The sequence below is a fragment of the Sorex fumeus genome, unplaced genomic scaffold (assembly GCF_029834395.1).
Source record: "Sorex fumeus unplaced genomic scaffold, SorFum_2.1 ptg000044l, whole genome shotgun sequence".
In the NCBI taxonomy this organism is placed as follows: Eukaryota; Metazoa; Chordata; class Mammalia; order Eulipotyphla; family Soricidae; genus Sorex; species Sorex fumeus.
The window spans coordinates 13,129,696-13,151,557 of NW_026606101.1; the positions used below are offsets into that span (position 1 = coordinate 13,129,696).

At 54.3% G+C, this 21,862-nt stretch overlaps 1 protein-coding gene across 4 annotated transcripts in view; it reads right to left on the reverse strand.

The window, feature by feature from the left end:
- DNMT3B (DNA methyltransferase 3 beta) overlaps nucleotides 1–15,372 on the reverse strand; it is a 41,990-nt gene extending 26,618 nt beyond the window's left edge. For all 4 annotated transcript variants that reach the window (XM_056121733.1, XM_056121732.1, XM_056121731.1 and 1 more), the window contains exons 1-3: nucleotides 15,328–15,372; nucleotides 1,427–1,589; nucleotides 381–448 (exon numbers count right to left, since the gene is read on the reverse strand). In XM_056121733.1, the coding sequence (XP_055977708.1) occupies nucleotides 381–448; nucleotides 1,427–1,583 (225 nt within the window). In that variant the 5' untranslated portion in view covers nucleotides 1,584–1,589; nucleotides 15,328–15,372. The remainder of the gene's footprint in view (nucleotides 1–380; nucleotides 449–1,426; nucleotides 1,590–15,327) is intronic.
- Nucleotides 15,373–21,862: the final 6,490 nt, after the last annotated feature.

Here is a 21,862-nt window from a genome sequence, read left to right on the forward strand (position 1 = left end):
CACAGAGATGGTGCAGTGGGTAGAATGCTTGCCTTGCCGCGACCAACCTGGGTCCAATTCTTGGCATCCCAGATGGTCCCTGAGCTCTGCCAGAAGTGATGTGTGAGTGCAGAGCCAGGAGTAGCGGAATGAACCCCCCTTTCCCCCCCAAAAAAAAAAGAAAGCTAAATTGAATAATGAGAAGCTTCAGGATCAAAAGTGTGATGTGTTTGTTGTCAAACACCTCACTAGCGGCTTCTCAGCCTCCCCTCAGAGCCAAGCACTGCTCATGCCCCCTCTGCAACAAGGGCTTCCTGCCCATTCCTGGTGCACCCTCAGAGCTCTGCTGGACCTCTGGTCAATCTCCCCACCCTCTACAATCTGCAAAAGAGAAGCCGTACCTGTGTGTAGCTCAGCAGGCTAGACACCTCCCTCTTGGACAGTCGGGAACTCGATCTTCGGCCTGTGGCTAAAAGAACCAGAGAGTTAGTGGGTGAACCAGAGGTCCAGTGTCCTCTTCCAAGATCTATTCCTGGTTGCCCAGCCCCAACAGTCGCTCCTGGGGATTCTGTCCCTGTGGGTGTCACGTCCTGCCAACGTGACCAATCAATCCATCGCTGCCCCTGCCTGTGTGTGGCTATCGGCTACCGTGGGGCACAGAGGATACTCGCTACCTGCCAGAAAGTCCTGCTGGACTGCGTAGCACCAGCACCTTCCAAGGGCAGAATGGAAAGAGGGGTTTGCATGCAGAGCTGTCGGGAAAAGGTTCTGAAGCGGGGTGGATGTGGCTGCCCTCTGACCCACTTCCCAGGGTGCCAGATCCCCTCCCAAGGGACCAAAGGCTCAAGCTCTGATGCGTGAGTAAAAAGGCCATAGGGCTGGAATGGTAGCACAGCGGGTAGGGTGTTTGCCTTGCACTAGGCCCACCTGGGTTCAATTCCCAGCATCCCATAGTGTCCCCTGACCACCGCCAGGAGTAATTTCTGACTGCAGAGCCAGGAGTCAGCCCAGAACATCACAGGGTATGACCCAAAAAGCAAAAATAAATAAAGTGCAAAGGTGGGGTGGACAGTGAGATACTGTCACGGGTAAGGTGCTTGCCTGGCCTGCAGCCCACCCGTGTTCCATCCTTGGCATTCCATATAGTCCCAGAGCACTGCCAGGATTAATTCCTGAGTGCAAAGTGATGCTCTGGGCAGTGCCAGGTGTGACCCCAAAACCATGGCAACAGCAAGCACCCCAGGGCATTTGCTTGGGGCACCTTATGGGATTCTTTGCTAAGGAGAGCCGGTCCCCCACTCACCCACCCCCGGGGAGCTCAGAGTGGCAAAGCTGGTGGGGCTCTATCGACACACGTGGACACCCAGTTTGGGACCGGCTTCCCAGAGCCTTCCCACCAGGCAGAAACCGTCCCTGCTGTGTTCCCCCTGCCCCCGGGCCCAGCCACCTCTGATCTCCGGGGTGCTGATGGCCTCCAGGATCGGGGGGGACGGGGCATCCTTGGAGTCGGAGGACTGGTCGCTGCAGGCCCCGTTGGTCATGATGGAGTCTTCCCTCCCGCTGGCCTCCTCCTCTCCGCTCAGCTGACGCGTGTCCCCCTTCATGGTTTCCTGTGGGGGGCCAGAAGTGTCAGGGCGCTGGGGTGCCAAGGCCGGTTTAGGCGGCGCACCTACAAAGCTCCCAGCGCTGGGTCCAAGTCCCTGGGCCCGGCGACCCCAGGACGCATGCATGTACGACCCCTGCCCCAGGCACCCCGCCCAACCCGCCCCCCAACAACCTGCCCCCCCCCTCACCAAACTCAGGAGGCTCAGGACTTGGTTCCTTGTGGCCAGGCAGCCCAAAGGCCGAGGAGCCAGCGCTGACCCCGGCCAGGGAGGCTCGCCCGGGGCAGGGGCTGGGGCTCCGGCCGCTCTGAGCAATTAGCTGCCCACTTCAAACAATGCCATTTCGGACCCTCCCGCCTGCCGCCAGCCCTGGTCCCCTCTGCCCCTGGCCCCTTCTGCCTGCCCAGACTCAGGAAGCCAGTGCATTATTTTCCCTCCTGACCCCTTTGTTTGCTCTCTCCCTTCCCCTCAATCTCCAGGTCCTCTTCCCACCGCCCCCTCCTCCCCCACAGAACAGCTTCTCTCCATGGCAGCACAAGCCCCGCCTCACAGCAACCTCCAGGGCCTATTGGTCTGCTGGCCTGTCACTCACTCCCCTCCTCCCTCACCAGCTGGGGCTGAGAGTCCCAAGTACCCCAGAAGGGAAGGGATGGAGGAGGCACAGACCCACAAGGACAGGGGAGCACTGACCACAGGGCATGACCCCACTGACCCCCACCTCAGAGCTCCTACTGCTCTGGGGCTGGGGTCTGCATTAGCAGGAGGCAAACAGTAACTCAGCCCAGGCTCTCTCTGAGGGACTGAGGGGCTGCATGACCTTTGTGGGCTGGAAGACCTGGACCTTCCACTGATTCATTCGCCTCCTGAGCTCATGCCTGTTTCACAGGGAACGGGTTACTGTCCTCCATACAGCTGAGTTAGTCTCAACCCTCCAATATCTCTAGGAGGGGCGATTCCTCCAGGAATCACAACACAACATCACCGAATTAAATTCACTGAGTACCAAGGACACGTTCACCAGAATTCCTGCAGCCCCAGACCAGGGTCTGAGAGCAGAGCAGGTGAGGCACTTGCTTTGCCCACAACAACCTGGGGGGGTCAATCCACGACAGCCCATGTGGTACCCCAAGCCTGCCAGGCATGACCCTTGAGTGCAGAGCCTAGAGTAAGCCCTGAGCACTGCCAGGGTTGGCCCCAAGACAACAAAAGCCACAAGTCACGGGCCTTTGCATTTGGCTTCTATTTCTTGGAAAAAAATTAGCCTAGGGGCTGGGGTGATTGTACAGCGGGTAGGGCCTTTACCCTGCATGCGGCCAACCAGGGTTCAATTCCCAGCATCCCACATGGTCTCCCGAGCACCGCCAGGAGTAATTCCTGATCACATGAGCCAAGAGTAACCCCTGAGCATCGCGGGGTGTGACCCGAAAAGAAAATTTTAAAAAATTAGCCTAGGTCCATGGTGAGGCCTTGCGCTCCTGTTCAACCCCATTTGGAAATCATTCCCAATCGATGGGAAAAGCCTCTAACAGTCCAGCCCTGGGCATTCTGTGCCCTCGTTCCCCCTCTCCAGGACTCACCGCCACGAGGTACTGCTGGCGCACACTCTTTCTCCAGAGAGTAGTAACTTTCTAGAAGCTTCTAGGCTGCGTAAGTAATGCTGGCACGTACTCACCAGGGGGCGCTGCGGGTCTCAATGTCAACGGTTCTGTAGCGCCCCCATGCGGACTTGTGGGTCACCTGCAGTACTGTCCATTGCAGGGGTCCACCCTCCCAGCTGGGGCACAGGGCAAAGAAGCTGGACTAGAGTTCCCCATGTCAGAGGGAGCTACAGGCTGGCAAAGACTCCAAAGCTGGTTAGGAGTGCATTACACCTCACACGTGGTTGACCCAGGTTCGATCCCCGGCATCCCATATGGTGACCAGGACTCCCAGGAGTGATCCCCTGAGCACAGAGCCAGGAGTTAAGTCCTGAACATCGCCAGGTATGGGCCCAAAGCCAAAAGAAGTGCAGGATCTCAAGCCCCTTCCTCCTGCTATTTGGTGTTTTCCCAGGATTCCCGGGGCCAGCGTATTGCAGTGACTCTGTCCTGGTTGTGAGGATGGATGGATTCCTAACACAGCATGGTTTATTTACCCCCGTGGGGTCCAGGCTGTGCTGGTTCAAAGTTCCTGGTGTCTTGTTTTCTCTTGCTAGTAAGGGAGGAGGCCTTCCCCAGCCTGGGCCCTAGCCCTGACCCGCAAGAACAGGTTGGCTGACCCAGAGCAGCCCAAATCCCAGGAAAACTGCTGAAGTGTAGCTCAGAGTAATAATTAATTTCCAGTGCCTCTCCATCAGCCAAGCCAATGAACTAAATCATCTGGGTAGCCAGCACAGGATGAGACGCTGGGCTCCACCAGGCGTGGACACAAGAGAGATCCCCTCCAAAGAAAATTCTGGAGAAGGGGCCAGAGTGATGGTATAGCGGGTTTGCCACATACATGGCCATCTCAGTTTAGATCCGCAATATCCCATAGGTCACCAAACACCGACAAAAGTGATCCCTGGGCATTGCAAGTGTGACCCCCACCTCTGAAAGAAAGAAAGAAAGAAAGAAAGAAAGAAAGAAAGAAAGAAAGAAAGAAAGAAGAAAAAAGACCGCATAAGTTCTGGAAAAGTAGAAGTTTCTGGGAGTAGTGGCTGTCAAAAGTTTGAAAGTGAGCTTACCCAAATCTCACAGACTATAACTGGGCCAACAGTCAGGCTGGAATGGCCTCCCTTCAGAAGCCCAGAGACAATGATTAACTACTTCAGGCCTTCCTCCAGAATCTCGGAAGTGCCAACTTGTCCACTGGCCTCAGGGCCAGACGCTGTGGGCAGAAAGCCTTCCCCCAAAGCCAGATTTCAGCATCAAAAAGTTGCAGTGTGTAAGGTGCAGGCCTCTGGGCACGGCAGAGACTGTGGGAAGAAAAACCAAGTGATCTTCTCCAAGTATTGGGGCTGCCGGATGGCCCTAAGCTCAGGGCAGCTGGACAGACTCCCTGCTCCATCTGCAGGGTTTAAAACATGACTTGCTGGCCAGTGAGATCCTACAGGGAGGATAAGGAGCTCTGTGTGACCCCAGCACTGCCCTGTAGGGTTTCCAGAGCTCCGCCCGTTATACTCCACACACTGCTAGGTTTGCCAACCCCCCCCAAAAAAATAAGTTCTAAATCCCACACTTTCTTAATTTCTCCTTTGGCCTCACCGACAAACACACAGTAGCTTCTAGAAACTGCAGCCATGGGTGAGAGATTCCCTGCTCTGTGTGTCTCCACAGCTAAAACATTTTCTATCCTGGAGTTCAATAAATGCATCCTGGGGCCCTCTGCACTGCCACAGGCCTCCCTTGGCAAGCACAGACCTGGCCTCGAGGGAGAAGTATGTGGTGGTTGTGAGCGGGCCCCGCCAGGGTCTGGCCGCAGTCCCGTTCCTGTGTGCCACCAGCACTGAGAGCTGTGGGGGTGGCCATTCCCCCAGCACTCCTGCCAGAGCCACGGAAAGAAAGAGCCGTGGCACCACTGAGCAAAGACTTGGTCCTCTGGCGAGCTTGGTCGAGCAGCCAAGAGCCCATCAAGAAACACGGCAGGAGCTTCAACCAAGAGTGCGCGTCTCTTGCGGCCTGGCAGGCAGCCCCCTGGAGAGCATGTCAACCCTGGGCAGTCACAGCACCCACCAGGAAGGGCAGCAGGGAGGGCACAGAGCAAGAGTTAGCTCCAAAGACCACATAGTCCAAGGGCAGCTAGGCTATACCAAGGCCGTTCCCAGGGCTGTCACCTGGGCTAACCCCAGGTAGACATGAATCCCCAGGTGCACTGTAACTGCATTGTAACTCTTTCAGTCACAGAACTGTAAACTGAGGCAATAAACTATTTGTTCAGCGTAACCCTAATTGGTAAAGATGCATACACATACATGTATGCATATATACGTGTACGCACGTCTCTCTCTCTCTCTCTCTCTCTCTCTCTCTCTCTCTCTCTCTCAGCAACAGGTAGATGGAAGCACCAGAATGTTGGGTATCAGGATGGAGGCAGCATCTTCACCCCACCTCTTCCCAAGGGGCTCCCTGTAACTTCCAGGGTCTCTGTTTGGGTCTTTTGAAATCTCAGGGGTTGAGCACTCGCCTTGCAAGTTTCAGGCCCCAAGTCTGATTCCTCTGGCCAAAAATAAGTAAAAGTGAAGGCTGAAGAGACAGAGCTAAGGCCTTGCTCTCTGAGACCGGACGATCCAGGGTTCAATCCCCTACACAGCACACAGTCTCTGAGCGCTGCTACCAGGCATGATTGGAGCAGAGCCCAGAGTAAGCCCGGAGTACCCTATGCACCCCAAAACTGAAAGAATAAAAAAGGACTGATGTTACCCAACTCCCAACAACAGCGACCAGTGGCCTTCGCTAAAGAGAAGCTCTCCATCAGGAGGGGTCAGGTGTGGGGGGTGACCTGCACCTTCCTACAAGGTCGTGGGGTGGCTTTGACATAGGTGGGTAGGTGCCCCACACTTGCCTCGAAAAGGATCCAGCGTTCCCAGGTTTCTATGTGCAGCACATGAATCAATTATCTCCTAACCTCCTCCTGTGGTCGAAACAGACATCACCCCACCAAGCGGCAGTGCCAAGATCTGTACAGACAGGGGACATGTGACATGACAGGCAGATTCCCCAGAAGTTAAAGACCTCAGGCCCAGAGAGCTAGTTGAGTTAGTAGGGTTCTTGCTTTGCATGCAGCAGATCCAAGTCAATCTCCAGTACCCTATAATGGTCACCTGAGCCTTCCCGGAGTAATCACTGAATGCTGAGTCAAGAGTGAGGCCTCAGCATCATGGGTGTGAAGTTAGGGACCAAGCATACCCTGTGACAGAAGCTTGAGTCCAGAGGGACTTGACATTAAGTTTGTCTTCTGGAAGTCAGGTCCTAGCCCTGGGCTGCAGAGGAACTGAGCCTAGCCAGAGGCTGGGGGATTTCAGGTGCCAAGACTTTGTGGTGCCTACCCTTCCCTGCCTTGATCCACTCTTGCTACAGGGTCCTGCCTTATGAGCCTGAATACTCGCCCCAGAGCAGCAGGCCAGACCTGTTCAAATGCAATGTGGTACAGCGGGTAGGGCGTCTGCCTAGCACGCGGCGAACCCGGGTTCAATTCCCAGCATCCCATATGGTCCCCTGCACACCGCCAGGGATAATTCCTGAGTGCAGAGCCTGAGTGCAGAGTAACCCCTGTGCATCGCTGGGTGCGACACCGAAAGCAAGAAAAAAAAATGCAATGTGGTAGACAGAGCAGGTGGCACCCCCAGTCAGACTTCAGAAAAGGCAGAGACAGGCCCCACCCCATCTCCTGAATGAGGTCATTTTTTTTCCTGGAGCACTTTCCAGGAAAGCTATTCCACAGCACCTTGTAATTGCATTAATTCAACTCAATGTGGAGCAAGGAGGCGGTGTGGAAGGAAAGGAGACATTCTTGCCCCACCCATGGCCTGGGTTAAGGTTTGGTAATGTATTAAGTGGTTAAAACCTCTCCTGCCTCCCCTGTTGTATGGAATGCCTCCCTCTGCACAGTCAGGACGAAAATCTCAGCCGGGGAACATGCCCCTCCCTTGCCTTGCACAAGTTCTTGATTGTTACCCCAACCAGATTGCAGAACCGTTAAGGTGGGCCAGAGACAGCACAGTGATACAGCAGGTAAGACACGTGTTTGCTTTGGACATGGCTGACCTAGGCTTAATCTCCAGTGACCTTCCCATTAGGGTCCTGAAGCCCCACCCCAAGTCCCAAAGTAGAGTCAGGAGGTGTGGCCCCCCCCCAAAAAAAAACAAGACAAAACAAAGTGTTATGCTGGAGCTATTCTATGTACCTCCCCAAAGTGCAATCTCTGCCTGACCCCATTTTTCAGACCAAACAAGCTAACAAGGTCAGCAGAAGCAGACCAGCAAGATAATCGCACCAAGGTATACAAAAAACACCAAGAAGGAGACAAATCCAGAAGTTTTTCCATGTTCGAAATCAGACAGGAAGAGTTCGCTGGTCTGCAAAGGATTACAGAGAGGCGCCCCTGCATGGAGCCTGTTTCCAAGCCTTAAATGGTTTTGGGGGGTGGGCCCCGTCCACTGGTGCTGGGCAGGTAGGCAATGCTATTTCTGGCTATATACGGGAGTCGGTCCCCAAAGCTTGGGGGATTATTCAGTGCAGGGAACAGAATACAGGCTCCCACATGTAAAGTACCAGGCTCTGAAATCTCCCCTCAGCCCTTGAAATCTTGGAATCTTCTCAGTGAATAAAACTAAAGCCTTGAACACGGAGTTATGACCCCTCAAAACAAAAAGCAGAGGCCGGAGCGATACCACAGCGGGTAGGGCGTTTGCCTTGCACGCGGCTGACCCAGGTTCGATTCCCAGCATCCCCTATGGTCCCCTGAGCACCGCCAGGGGGTAATTCCTGAGTGCAGAGCAAGGAGTAACCCCTGTGCATCGCTGGGTTTGACCCAAAAAGAAACAAAAAGCAGATGGGTGCCAGACAAGTCTCCTGGAGGCACTAAGCCAAAGACCTCTGAGGAGTGGTGAATTGGGGTGCTGCCATACCCATTCTCTGGGCATCTGCCCCTTTGTACCCTCCCCCAGGGGCTCTGCAAAGTCACTCTTCTGCACCCCAGCCTCTGTTCCCCACCTGATGCTAGACTCTAGGCTGGCAGGCGTGCATCCCCATAGGACCTGATGCTTAATGTCTGCAGCCTGTTTCCCAGGACAAGACCCTCTGCTGCTGTCCTCTGGAGAAGGGTGGGATCATCTCAACCAGCCTGGTGGTCACTGTGTGACAGAGGCGGTAACTATTAATAGAAGGCCATGGGACATGGGACACTCAAGCCCCTCACAATGTAACATTACATCGCAATAAAATGGGAAAAGAGGCTTTGTGGACAGATAGCACAGGGGTTAAGGTGCTCACTCTGTGTCCATCGGCCACCAGATGCATCCCTGGCACTGCATAGGGTACAGAGCCAGAAACCGCCCCAGAGCAAGGGTGGGCCTGGCCCACAAAAGGAAAAAAAAAAAAAACAAACCAAAAAGGCTTTTACATGTGCGACGCCCTACCACTGGACTCCTGGCATCTAAAAGCAAAATGGCAAAGGAAAAACTAGGCATGTTATAATTCTAGTAGAAATAGGAGAAAAGTTTAAAATCAAATACTAGAAAGGTATTTGAGATAAGGGAACTGTGCTTAAAGACTAAGCATCTTTGGATGCATGAATGATGCCCCACATGCATGGGACGTGTCTACCCCGGGCTACAGATCCCTGGCCCACTGCGGCCGAGTGAGCCCTGAGTACTGACAGTCTGGCCCCCAAACTAAACAAAACAAAAAAAACCTGGACCACCCACAGGAAATTAGCCAGTCAGGGTTGCAGAGTTATCAGCCAGGAAACGTATTGTATAGCAGCTCAGCTCACACACAGGGTCTGTGAAGCATCTCCCACATAGGTAACCCCCAGCATCTCAGCTCAAACAGCAACTCAGACACATCCACCCAACGTGCCCAGACAGTCCGTCAATTGTCTGGTATGGCCCAGGAGAAGATAAAGCTTTCAAACAAATCGAATAGAGCCTCCATCTGGATTCCACGCCCAGCTCTATGTCGGAGGGAATGGGGACAATCACGTCTGCTCCCAGACTAACACTCCCTGCCTTGGGCTCACAGTTCCGCATGAAACACACTTCAGGGGTCCAGACACCACACAGGGCGCGCTGCCCCAAACGCATCGACCAATGGTGCAACCTCTCGTGGAACACCAGGACAACCCCTTGGGGTGACAATGCCCCCCAGCTGAGGCAGCGTCCCTCCCAGGCAGCACACCCCCCCCCCCCCCGCCAATTCACTGCGGCCCCCAGGGCATTGTCTCCCCCTTGCTCTCAGACTCCAGAGCTGCAGTGGCAGGACACGCTGTGTCCAACATCACACTCGTCTGCGGCTTTTCGGCCATCACCAGCCATTCTTGAGGCTCAGCTACTCTGGCTTGGCCTTGGGCAACCGCCCTCCCCAGGAGCCCAGAGTTCCAGCTGTGACTCTATCAGACCCTCTGGGAAGTGGAATCAAATCCAATGGGAAGCCCCATGCAGTTTAGGAAGAGGTTCAGTGACCCTCAGGAGGCACAGCTGTGAAGGAACCGTGAGAGTGGGCGGGGAGCAGTTCTTGGGAGAGTCTACGCCTGGCATGAAAATTAGGGTGTGGGGGGGGATGGAATTAGGTGCCTCCCTGTAGGGTCCCTGCCTTGGGTCAGCCGCATGCAACACAAAGAGAGCCAGGAGTAACCCCTGAGCATTGCCAGGTCACCCAAAAAGCCAAAAAAAGAAAATTAGAAGCAAGGGGTCAGAGATAGTACAGTGGGTAGGGCACTTGCCTTACACACAGCTGACCTGGGTTTGATCCCGGGCATTCCATATACCAGTCCCCCAAGGACTACTAGGAGTAGTTCCTAAGTACAGAGCCAGGAATAAGCCCTGAGCACTGCTGGGTGTGCCCCCCTCCAAAAAAAATGAAACAGATTTAGAGAAGCAGCAATAGTAGCCTCTGGGCTGGAGCCATAGCTCAGTGGGTAGGGCGTTTGCCTTGCACGTGGCTGGGGTTAGGTCCCCAGAGCATCACCAGGAGTAAGTCCTAAGTGCAAAGCTAGTAGTAACCCCTGAGCATCCTTGGGTGTGACCCAAAAGAGCAAAAAAAAAAAAAAAAAAAACAGAAAAAACAGAAAAGCAACACTAGCCTCAACAGCTCAGGAGAGGCCTCACTCACCAAGTCCAGCCTTTCTCTCTTCCCCCAGCTCCTCTCACCGAGTCAGAACCTGTTTCCAAAGGATAAAAATTCTTGGTTTTTCCCATTGACAACTGCTGTTCATTCTCCCGCCCCACATCCCTGGCCATGCGGTTCCTATTTCCTACTCATCATCTTTCCATGGCTACTGTTCAACAAATTTCTCAGGTTGTCTAAGAACATTTTTCTGAAAGGTTTTTAAATCAGATCCCCACCAGAGCGATAGAACAGCTGGTAGGGCATTTGCCTTGCACGCGGCCGACCTGGGTTCGATCCCTGCCATCCCAGATGGTCCCCCAAGCACCGTCAGGAGTAATTCCTGAGTGCAGAGCCAGGAATAACCCCCGAGCATCACTGGGTGCTATCCAAAAAGCAAAAAAAAAAAAAAAAAACAAAGAAAGAAAATCAGATCCCCAACCCACAAACCAGAACAGCTGATGGGGACCTTGGAGATAAGGAGGGAGATCACAGGGGAAGGATGGGGGGGGGCAGAATCTGAGATGTTGGAATGCATGAAGGCAACCTAAGGTAGGTCAGGCCGACCAGTATAAATCCACTGCTGGGCAGATGCCAGAGAATCTTCCCCTACAGCCAAGCTGTGCCGTCAGGGCCCAGAGCAGCCAAGCTCTGGGATGGGGGCCCATGGAGTCTCACTGTGCTCTCCCTCCCTGGGGCTCTTGAGCCTTTCCTAAGAACTCTCCTGGCCTGGAATGGACAATCTGTTTCTACAAGAAATGAACAGACCTCGGGGGCCGGGTGGTACACAATGGGTAAAGTATTTATTTGCTACATGCACTGCTAACCTGGGTTTTATCCCAGGCACCCCATATGGTCCCCAGAGCACTGCCAGGGTGATCCTGAGCCAGGAGTAAGCCCTGAGCACAGCAACATGTGCCAACCACCCGAGAGAGAGAGAGAGAGAGAGAGAGAGAGACTCGAGTGAAAGTAATACCTGAGGTTGTGATGGTCAAGTGCTCAAAGCTCCCTCTCTGTCAGAACACGGAATCTTTCCTTTGCTTTTCTCATCAAACACAGTGAAAGTCATCTAATGAAATATCCCAATCCCTGAGGCTGGAGCCACAGTAGAGCGCTTGCCTTGCAGCACACAGTAGACCCTGGTTAGATCCAACACCATTGATGGTCCCACGACCCCCACCATGATCCGAACAGAGTTAGGAATCAGCCCTAAAGCACAACCACAGCCAGGTGTGGCCAAAATCAAAATAAAATAAAACCCAGATCCCTACAGCCTCAGTCAGACAGAAACTTGCTTTCTACAAACTCTTGACCCTCCACCTAATTCCTTTGCCCACTTGGGCAAGTAGGTTTGTGGAATTAGGGTGTTTCCCAATATGCACAGGGCAGGGTACCCGCATGGCAGGTGCACAGGGCAGGGTACCCACGTGGCAGAAAGCAGCAGAATCTGCAGCAAGCCTGTCCTCTACACAGCAGTCCTAGAGGGAGGGACGGGGGGGGGGGGGGTCCTTCTGCAGGAAGCAGGCCACTCCCAGAGCCTAGGGCAGAGATGCAAGCCCCGGAAATTCTGCACTGGACACTTCTCTTTAGCAAGTATAAGTTATCCAGGTATGGAAGCTGCGGTCAAAACGACTGATTCTCCTTCCATTAGCTGCAAAGGGAGATGTTAAGGAAGATCCACCCCTTCTAAAGGGACAACACCCCCCCTCCCACCCCCCTTGTCCCTTTTCAATGTGGAAGGCCTACTAGGAAAAGGGAAGTCTCTTTCCCAGCTCCCTCCAGAAGCAGAAAGGCCCTGGGCTCGAGCAATAGCACAGTGGGTAGGGCATTTGCCTTGCACATGGCGGACCCAGGTTCGATTCCCAGCATCCCATATGGTCCCCCTAGCACCGCCAGGAGTGATTCCTGAGTGTATGAACCAGGTGTAACTCCTGTGCATTGCCGGGTGTGACCCAAAAAAGCAAAAAAAAAAAAAAACCAGAAGCAGAAAGGCCCTGCATTTAGGACTTAAAAACAAAGAATCTGGGGGCTGGAGCCATAGCACAGCGGGGAGGGCGTTTGCCTTGCATGCAGCGACCTGAGTTCGATTCCCAGTACCCAGTATCCCATATGGTCCCCTGAGCGCCGCCAGGAGTAATTCCTGAGTGCAGAGCCAGGAATAAAGCCCTGTGCATTGCTGGGTAAAAAAAAAAAAACCCACAGAATCTGAGAATGCTGAGGAGGTGAGCACAGGCCACAGGGTGGCACTTAGCTCAAGGACTACCACAAAAGCCTCAAGTAGGCACAGCTGGCCTGGGGACTGGGACAAGGGAACCCAGAATCCTCCTAGGAGAACCAGCCCAAATGCCCGTTGGAAGCAGGTTCCTGGGGGGGGGGAATCAATGAGGTGTCTGGCTCACAGGCCACATGGCTGGAGGGGAAGCAGCTTCCCCCCTCCTCCTCCTCCCCTGTGCCCCGCCCACCCGATTGCCCCCCCTCTTCCCTACCTTCTCAGTGTGGTCTTGGGGGAAGGGAGTTCGCCTTGAAAAGGCAAGACCTGAATTGGTTCCCGAGCACTCCTTAGATACCAGGAGAGCTCTTCCTTAGGAAAGGCTCCTAAATCCCAAGAAGGGAGAGCACAGTGAGGCCCGAGGGGCTCTGCTCCAGTGCTCAGCTGCCCTGGGCCCTGACAGCACAGCTATGGCGGCTGTAAGAAAAAAATTCTCCGCAGCTGGAGCAATAGCACAGCGGGTAGAATGTTTGCCTTGCATGTGGCCAACCCGGGTTCAATCCCAGGCACCTATATGTTCCCTGGAGCACCGCCAGGAGTAATTCCTGAGTGCAGAGCCAGGAGTGGCCCCTGAGCAAGTGCCTCCAGGTGGGGTCCAAATAGTGATAAATAAATAAATATGGCGCTGTAGAGCATTTTTGGGGAACTGGAGGTCAGTCAGCAGCCCTGACCTCTTGGTCTCAGCTCTCTGTCCACTCCTAGCAGGGAAACATCAAACAACTTTCACAGGGGCTGAAGCTATAGCACAACAGGTAGGGCGTTTGCCTTGCACAAGGTCAACCTGGGTACCATCCCCAGCATCCCATATGGTCCCCCAAGCACAGCCAGGAGTAATTCCTGAGTGTATGGGCCAGGAGTAAACCCTGAGCACCACCGGGTGTGACCCAAAAAGCAGAAAGACAAATAAATAAGAAAAAACCGTCTCTCACAGTTGCCATTACACCTTCAAGGTAGGCCCCAAGCTCGGGGGAGGTGGGGTTTTTATATAAAAACTGCCCCAAACTCCCAAAGCAAATAACACGGTTCCTTTCAAAGGGGAACAAAGGCTTTCCTCCCTGCCAACTCCCAAACATGACACAGGACAACAATTTGAAAACCTTTCCATAATAGAAGAGTAGCCTGGGGAAGGAGGGCAGTATAGGTGGGGTTCACATCTCCGGTCTTCAAGCTGAAACTCCCTTCACCCGCAGTTTTTGTTCACGGCTAAAGAGGGTTGATCCGGTGAACACCACAATCAGTCAGAGCTGCCGACCTTATGAAGGCCCCCTGCTTCTGAGTCCTTACCTGGGCATAGGCTGGTAGGGGCTACTAGGAAGCACGCGGAAGGGACGTGGGGGTTCAGAGTACATGACGCATGACACTGTTTTCCCGCTTGCCTAACCTGCAGCTGTCCGGGCTGTTTATGAGAAAGAGGCATTAACCTGAGGGAGAAGGCAGTGGCGTGGGCAGAACAGATTTAATCTCCCACCGAAGCCCGACACATCCCCCGCGAGGCTGGCACAGCGCTGGGGCCCAGGCCACGTGCTCCCAGACCACGGATGGGACTCCCGGTCGCCTCCACGCCGCCACCTGGGCGCTGCAACATTCAAACCTGCGCTCGGGCCGACTGGGTGCCGGGTGCCAGGGGGGGCGCCGAGGCCGAGCACAGCATCCTCCATGGGGGTCCTGGGAGGGTCTGCAACTGCCCCATACCCACAGAAATCAGGAGACAGGTGGACGTTCACGCAATCCTTAAATAGCTTTGCTCGGTACAAGTTTAGGCTGGGGGTCCCGGGGATGGGAGTGTCCCCCCGCACCCCCAAATTGTGCTCACGAAGCAGGTGAAGATGTTAGCACAGACCCGGGGCTGGGCTGCGAGCTCCTGCGGCCCTTCCCTGCTGCAGGTGAGGGACTAGAAGGCAGGAAAACCTGGGCCCGGGCCGCCAGGCCCCCTTCACCTGAACGGAGGGTGAAGACCTGCCCTCGAGGTCCAGCTGCGGGCGAGCAGCGGCCCTCAGTGTGCGCGTTGGGAGAGTGGGGGCAGCCTGGGCGGCGGAAGATTAAAATGGAAAGTGAGCCCTGGGGCGAGGCAGCGTGGCCGCGGCTGGGCGGCGTCACCCGGGCCCGGCCCCTTCCCAGCCAGGTGTGCGCAGGTAGCGGGCGGCGCCCCCGGAGCCCTTTAGCCGTCTGAGTCCGGGGCGCGCCCCCCGCGCGCAGCCCTACCTGCTGCGCCCGCGCCCACAGCCACTAATTTAAAGAATTTTAAAAAAATTGTTTTAAATATCCGTCGGCGGCGCCACCAAGTGCAAGCACTGCAAGAGAAGTCTCCGCTGCCCAGCGCCCCCGACCCCCGGGTCCCCAGGGTCCCTCCCACGCCACGGCCAGGTACCAAGACCCCCGCTTCCCGCCCCAGCTGCAAACCCCGCGCGCTCGGTGCGTCCCTGAGACCCGGGGGAGAAGAAGGCGCACCCCTCCTCCTCCCCCTCCTCCCCGCGCCTCCGCGTCCCTCCACTCGTGTCCCGCCAGGCTCGTCCCGTCCACCCCGCCCACTGTCCCCGCAGCGCGCTGCCCCCCATTGGCCGGGGACGCTCCCCTCCCCTGGGCGTGCAGGACCCTCCCGCCGCGGCCAGACGGCGGCCGCGTCCCCCGAGGTCCCCGCGCGCGCTGGCGCCCCCGCGCTCCCCCCGGCGCCCCCCGGGGCCCGCGCGCTCACCTGGCGCGGGCGCTGCGGCCGCGGCTCGGGCCGGACGGAGGCTCGGACGGACGGACGGACGCTCGGACCGGCGCGCGGGCTCGCGAATCTCCGGCGCCGATCGCCCGGCTACGTTTACTTGAGCCCCTTAACCCCCGCGCTGCCGGCGGGGCGCGGCTGCCCGGCTCGCCCGGCGGCGGCCCGCGGCGGGGTCTGGAGGGGGCGGTGGCGCGGGGGGCGTCCGTCGAGGGGGGCCGCTGGGCGCGCGTCCACGCGGGGCGGCGGCCGCCGGGCCGGCCTGGGGGGGCGGCTGCTGCGAGGAAGCGGCGGCGCGGGCCGGACGGGGCAGCGCGAGAGGGTGGGGAGGGGGCGGTGCCGAGGCCCCTTGTAACCCCGGCCCCGCGCTCGCCCCGCCCCCGCCCGGGGGCGCCCCCGCCGCAGCCACTCAGCGCCCGGCCCGGGGCGGGGGGGCGGCCGCGGGGAGGGGACGAGGGAAATTTGAAATCACTCCGGAGCCTCCCCTCCGCCCCTCCTCCACCGGCGCCGCCTCCGCGCCCCCCAGCTCCCGGGCTCCGCGCTGCCCCGCGGGGGAGCGCGCACCGGGCCCCATCGCGCCCCCCGCCCCTCTTCCGCGGCCCCCACCCCGACCACAGACCCTCCCCCCACCCCGCGCGCCCTGCCCGGCTGGCCGCCCCCACGAGTGACACCCTGGGCCTCCTCTTTCTCCCCACCTTCCTCCCCGGACCCTGCAACAGACCTTCCGTCCACCCTGCTTGGCCTTGCGCAGCCCTGGGAGGGGAGGGGAGCGCGGAGGAAGTGGGGCTCCTGGCAGAGCGGGTATGAGAGTGGGGCCCCCTCTGATGCCCCCCTCCCCCGCTGCCCTTCGAGGGGCTCTTGGAAATAGCCCTGCCCTTCCGGATGGTGACCACGCAGCTAGCTCCTGGCGGCTGCCCCTCGGTGTCTGTGTACTACCTGTCTCCACCTGAGCTGGACTGGGAAGGTCACCACGTGGCTTAGCACCCACTGGATGCCCCAGAGTTGTCTCTTATTTGGGGGCCACCTGGCCTGTGCTCTGGGCTTACTCCTACCTCTGTGCTCAGGAATCACTCCTGGCGGAGCTGGGGGCACCATGTGTGGATCAGACCGCAGGTTGGCCATGTGCAAGGCAAGCACCCGAACTCCTGCACAAGCTCAGGCCCCCTCGTAGGTGTTTGAAAGAACGAGTGAAGATGATGGAAGATTTGGGGGAGGCCACACCTGTCTTGCACTCCTCTCTCTTCCCTCCTTCCCCTCGCCTCCTCTCTTCCCACCCTCCATCATGGAGTCCCTGGGCCTTTCTTTGCCCACCCTCATAGGGCTTATTCCTCACACTTGTTTGTTTCCCCAAAGGTCACCTGGAAAGGCTTTTCCTGAGCCTCTCCCCTGCACCACCTCTGCGCTCTCTCTCTCTCTCTCTCTCTCTCTCTCTCTCTCTCTCTCTCTCTCTCTCTCTGTGTGTGTCTCCCCACCCCACCCCCCTGCCTATTTCACTCTCTTGAGAGATAGTACAGCAGGTAGGGCACTTGCCTTGGTAATAATATGGTCCCCAGATCTCTGCCAGGAGTGATCCCTCAGCACTGCAGAGTATGGTCCAAAAACAACAAGAACATAAAATCACCTTTTGCAGATCTAGTGTATGTTGTTTTCTTGTTGCACACATACTGTAGACTCTCTTTCCTTTCAGGCAGAAGTCATGCCTGGTTCCAGACTACTTCCAGCAGTTCAGTATCGCTGCATTGAATGAATGAATGAATGAATGAATGAGCACAGGTTTCCTACCTGCTGGCTGCAGCCCTCTGAGAAAAACCACAAAGGTCTCTCCTTTCATCTCTTGCCCAGGTACTTGCAGATAAATAAATGGCACATTCTTTGGAAGATGCAAAATTTTCCAAACTTGGGCAGAACTTCTTGTCCCTTGGCACCCCCAGGAGAGAGTAAGGAGATAAATAAGTGAAAATGGGCCTGTTCCATGCATAGTCAGCAGGGACCTCCTGTGAACTGTGAATGAGCAGCAGGACCTAGACCCCTGGAACTGACACCTACAATTAGTGTCCAGTTGAGAGATATATCAACTTACAGAGTATAGACTTTGTAGGAGACCCAGGTCTAATCCCTGGTACTTTATGAATCCTGCAGAACTACTGGATGTTACCCCAAAACAAAACTGGGGTCCAGAGACACAGAGACAGCTCAAAGAACTGGAGCACCTAACGTACCTCCCAGACGTGGCATGCCCCTAACCCCAGCATGTGTGTAGGGGCCCCAGCAACATCAAGCACCAGCCTGCACACGGAAGCATCAGGCTCACCCAGCAAGGCTAAATGTCCCCAGGGATAACCTCAGCTCCCTGAACACAGCTGGGGAGATCTCTCAAAAATAATTGGGGTGTGTGTGTGTGTGTGTTGTGTGTTTGTGTTTGTGTGTGTGTGCGCGCGCGCGCAGAAAGGTGAATGCCTTTCAAGGGGACCATGGCCTATTCCCCCACTATCGAGGGTAGATTTGCAGAGGAATGAAAACGAACCTGAGCTCCTCAGGAGAGCTGCTGAGTCTGCTTCCTGACACATGAGCCAGGCCCTGCTACCTGGCCTGAGATAGGTGTGCCACCACCAGGAGTTGCTGGTTTGCTTTTATGGGGGGAAGTGGGTGGGCAGTGTGTAGGGCTTGAACCCTACAAGTGGCTGGTGCAGAACTACAGATGGTCCTTTGAGCAGGGCCAGGAGTGAGCCCTGAGCACAGCACCAGAGGAAGGCCCAAGTATGGGTGTGGGCCCAAAAGAGAAATTAATAATTAAAAAAAATTTTTTTCCCTTGGGGGAGGGAGGTGAATGTACTACTGATGGGTGTGTCGTTGGAATTATGTGCGTGAGAAATCATCATTAACAGTATTGTAAATCACAGGATCTCAATCAATTTAAATAACTTTAAGAATAGATAAAAATTGGGGCTGGAGTGATAGCACAGAGGGTAGGGTGTTTGCCTTGCATGCAGCCCACCTGGGTTCGATTCCCAGCATCCCATATGGTCCCCTGAGTACCGCCAGGAGTAACTCCTGAGTGCAGAGCCAGGAGTAATCCCTGTGCATTGCTGAATGTGACCCAAAAAGAAAAAAAAAAAGAATAGATAAAAACTGGGGCCAGAGCAATATTATAGTATAGGGGGTAGGGTGCTTGCTGACCTGAGACCCAGCCAGGTTTGCCATCCCATATGATGCCCCCAAACAACCCCAGGAGTAATTCCTCAGTGCAGAGCCTGGAGTAACCCCTGAGCATCACCTGCTGTGACCCAAAAACCAAACAAACTAAAACAAATACAAACTAAAACAGGGAACAGAGCGATAGTACAACAGATAGGGCACTTTCAGGTGACCCAGGTTTAAACCATGACACCCCGTATGGTGCCCTGAGCTCACAAAGAGTGATCCCTGAGTACATACTGTGCATTTGCAGAGGAGCTAGCTCAGTGGGTCCACCTTGGCCACGTGAATGTGGAGACCACTGGAGTTGCCCTGGGCATGAACCAGGAATCACTCACTTGGCCTGAGTTTCCTGAAGCACACAGAGAATATTTCATGGACCTGGAATACATTGAGATACAAGTGTTGGAATCTGCGATTGAGTAGGCAAGGGTCTGGATCTTCAGAAACTGTCTGTTGTGATAAATAGTTTGCTTTGTGGAGGCTGGAGAGATAGAACAGCAAATGGGATGCTTGCAGTGCATGCAGTAGACCCTGTGTGTTCCCCACCACTTCATATGGTCCCCCAAGCCCCACTAGGAGTCATCTCTAAACAGAGCCAGGAATAAGCCCTGAGCATCATTGGGTGTGGTCCCAAGATATGTATGTATATGGATGTATGTATATACACACATGTACATACACGTGTGTATTTTTAAAGGAAGGCCAGAGAGATAGACTCAGAGTTAAGGCACTTATTTGTGGTCCCAAGATATGTATGTATATGGATGTATGTATATACACACATGTACACACATGTGTGAATTTTTAAGGGAAGGCCAGAGAGATAGACTCAGAGTTAAGGCACTTATTTGCATGCAACTGGCATTAGTTCAATAATCCTCTCTACCTCATAAGGTCCTTTCAGCATTGTGAGAGGAATCTCAGCATAGGTATGACCCACCCCTCCGAAAAAAAAAAAATTTAATTGGTATAAAAAACATGGGGCTATTCTTTTTTTGTTATTGGGGGAGTGTATTATTGTTCTGGTTATTATTGTTATCTGGCTACACCCTGCAAAACTCAGGGCTTACTCCTGGCTCTGCACTCAGTGCTCAATCACCCCAAGTCTTCCAGGTAGAAGGTAGGCGAGCTGCCCGCTTGGCTGTACTAAGCTCAGGCCCCTCAGGAAAACTCTTAGTAATGGGAAATGTGAAAGTTAGAAAGAAATTTTCTTTCTACATGAATTTCAAATCTGGTGCATACAGAGGTGTAACAAAGTTACATAATAGATGAAGAGATAGTACAGGAGTTAAAAGTGCTTGCCTTGCATGCAGCCAATCTAGATTTTGGCAAGCACCCCATACGGTCCTGGAGTCCTTCCAGGAGTGATCCCTGAATTCAGAGACAGGAGAAAGCCCTGATGTGGCCCCAGTGTTCCCAAAGCAAAACAAACCAAAAATTATTTTCATGGATCATAATTAATTATCATAATGATTATCATCAATGTTTACTCAAAAATTGAAAATTCTGATGAGAGGTTATGTGTTTCATCTTTTAAAAAAGGTAGGTCATGTGCTGTGCTATCCTGGGTCTTAGAAGAATTTAGGGGAGAAGGGGCATAATGTTACCAATTTTCTTTTAAATGATGGGGGGGGCGGGGGTGGGAACCACCTGTCATTTATGGAGGTGGAAGATTGTAAAGCAAATGAGGCAGAATGTAAAAACATAGAGAATCTGGCTGAGAAAAAAGACTTTCTTGGGATCCTTGTACTAGACCTTTCCTACAAATTAGAGGGTATGTGTCAGAGATGGTGCAGTGGGTAAGGCACCTGCGTTGCACACAGCCAGCCCAGGTTCAGCCCACCCTAACGCTGGGACCCCTGAGTCCCACCTGGAGTCATCCCTGAGCTCAGAGACAGGAGTAAATAGAATAAATTCAAGGTTATACCAAAGGAACTTGTGTGGGGGCACAAAATGAACACTAAAAAGGAAAAAAAAAACAGATATACATGCATCCTTGCCACCCTCAGACTAATGACGCACTGAAACCCACTTTATTTGTAGTGAATTTGAACATTTCTTCATCTCTTAGAGTGACTGCAGTATTTGTGTTTGTTTGGAGGCCAGGGAGGGGGGACGCAGTTATTATTATTTGCTTTAGGTCACACTCAGCTGTGCCCAGAGCTTAGTCCTTGCTCTGTGCCCAGGGATCCCTCCTGGCAGGACACAGGGAACTATATGCAATGCTGGGGACCAAATTGGGGTCAGCTATGTGTTTGGAAAGCTCCGTACCACACAGCACAGTCTTCTATTTCTCTGGTCCAGGTACAGAGATATTTTGTGGCTTGGTTTGGTTTGATTTGGGGGCTACAACAGGCAGTGCTGAGAGGGGCTATTCCTGACTCAGTACCCAAGGGTCACTCCTCATGGCATTAGGGTATCATGGGTGTAGGGGTTCAACCCAGGTCTACTGCACACAGACCATGTGCTCCATTCCATTAAACTATTTCTCTGACCCTTGTCACGGGGTTTTCACCGCACATGCAAATGTTTCACAGGCTCCTGATGCAGTGGCTAGATTTTAGATTATAGGTGTTTTAATCAACCAATGCCTTTTTCTCTGGATACCTCAATTTCTCTGTCTGGAGATTGCACCTACTTCCTAGGGTTGTGTGAGAGTTTTGTGAGTGAATATCTATGAGACATGTCCAACCACCTGGCTCAGAGCCAGCCCCCCTGCAGCTTGTTGTTAACCAACAATGCTACACTGCTCGTGAATGTGAGGTCACTGTTTTCTAGAGGCCCCTCTCTGGACAGTAAGTAATCAGAAAGCAGAGATTCACACTCACGGGTGACATAATCCTGAGGATTGGACTGCTCAGACAAGCCCAGGTCACCCCTGGGTCTCAGGTGAGCCCCGTTTTACTCTCAAGCAAACACTGCAGGACGGGACAGCTCTCAGAGGAGCCTAGGTTGGTTAGTAGCTGTGCTCTGGGCCACAAAGCACTACCCCCACCCCTTGGGCACCCCCTCTGCACTGCATGCTGGGATGACCGGCCCTTCTAATTGGAATAATAATGGTGATAGTCAAGCCCACTTCCAGGACTGACTGGGGAGATGCGAGATGCTCTGTGTATGTGAAAGGACCCCCATTGTAAAGTACTCAGTCTTAATTGCAGTGTCATTAAGGGTCACGTTCACTTGCAAAGTGCGATCCACACCTTTCGTTTTCAGCTGGAATACCCAGACTTCCTTCGTCCCCATGGGCTCAGGGAAGGAATTTGTTTCTGTTTTATTTTTATTTGTCTAGTGAAATAAAATAATTTTTTGTTTGTTTGTTTTG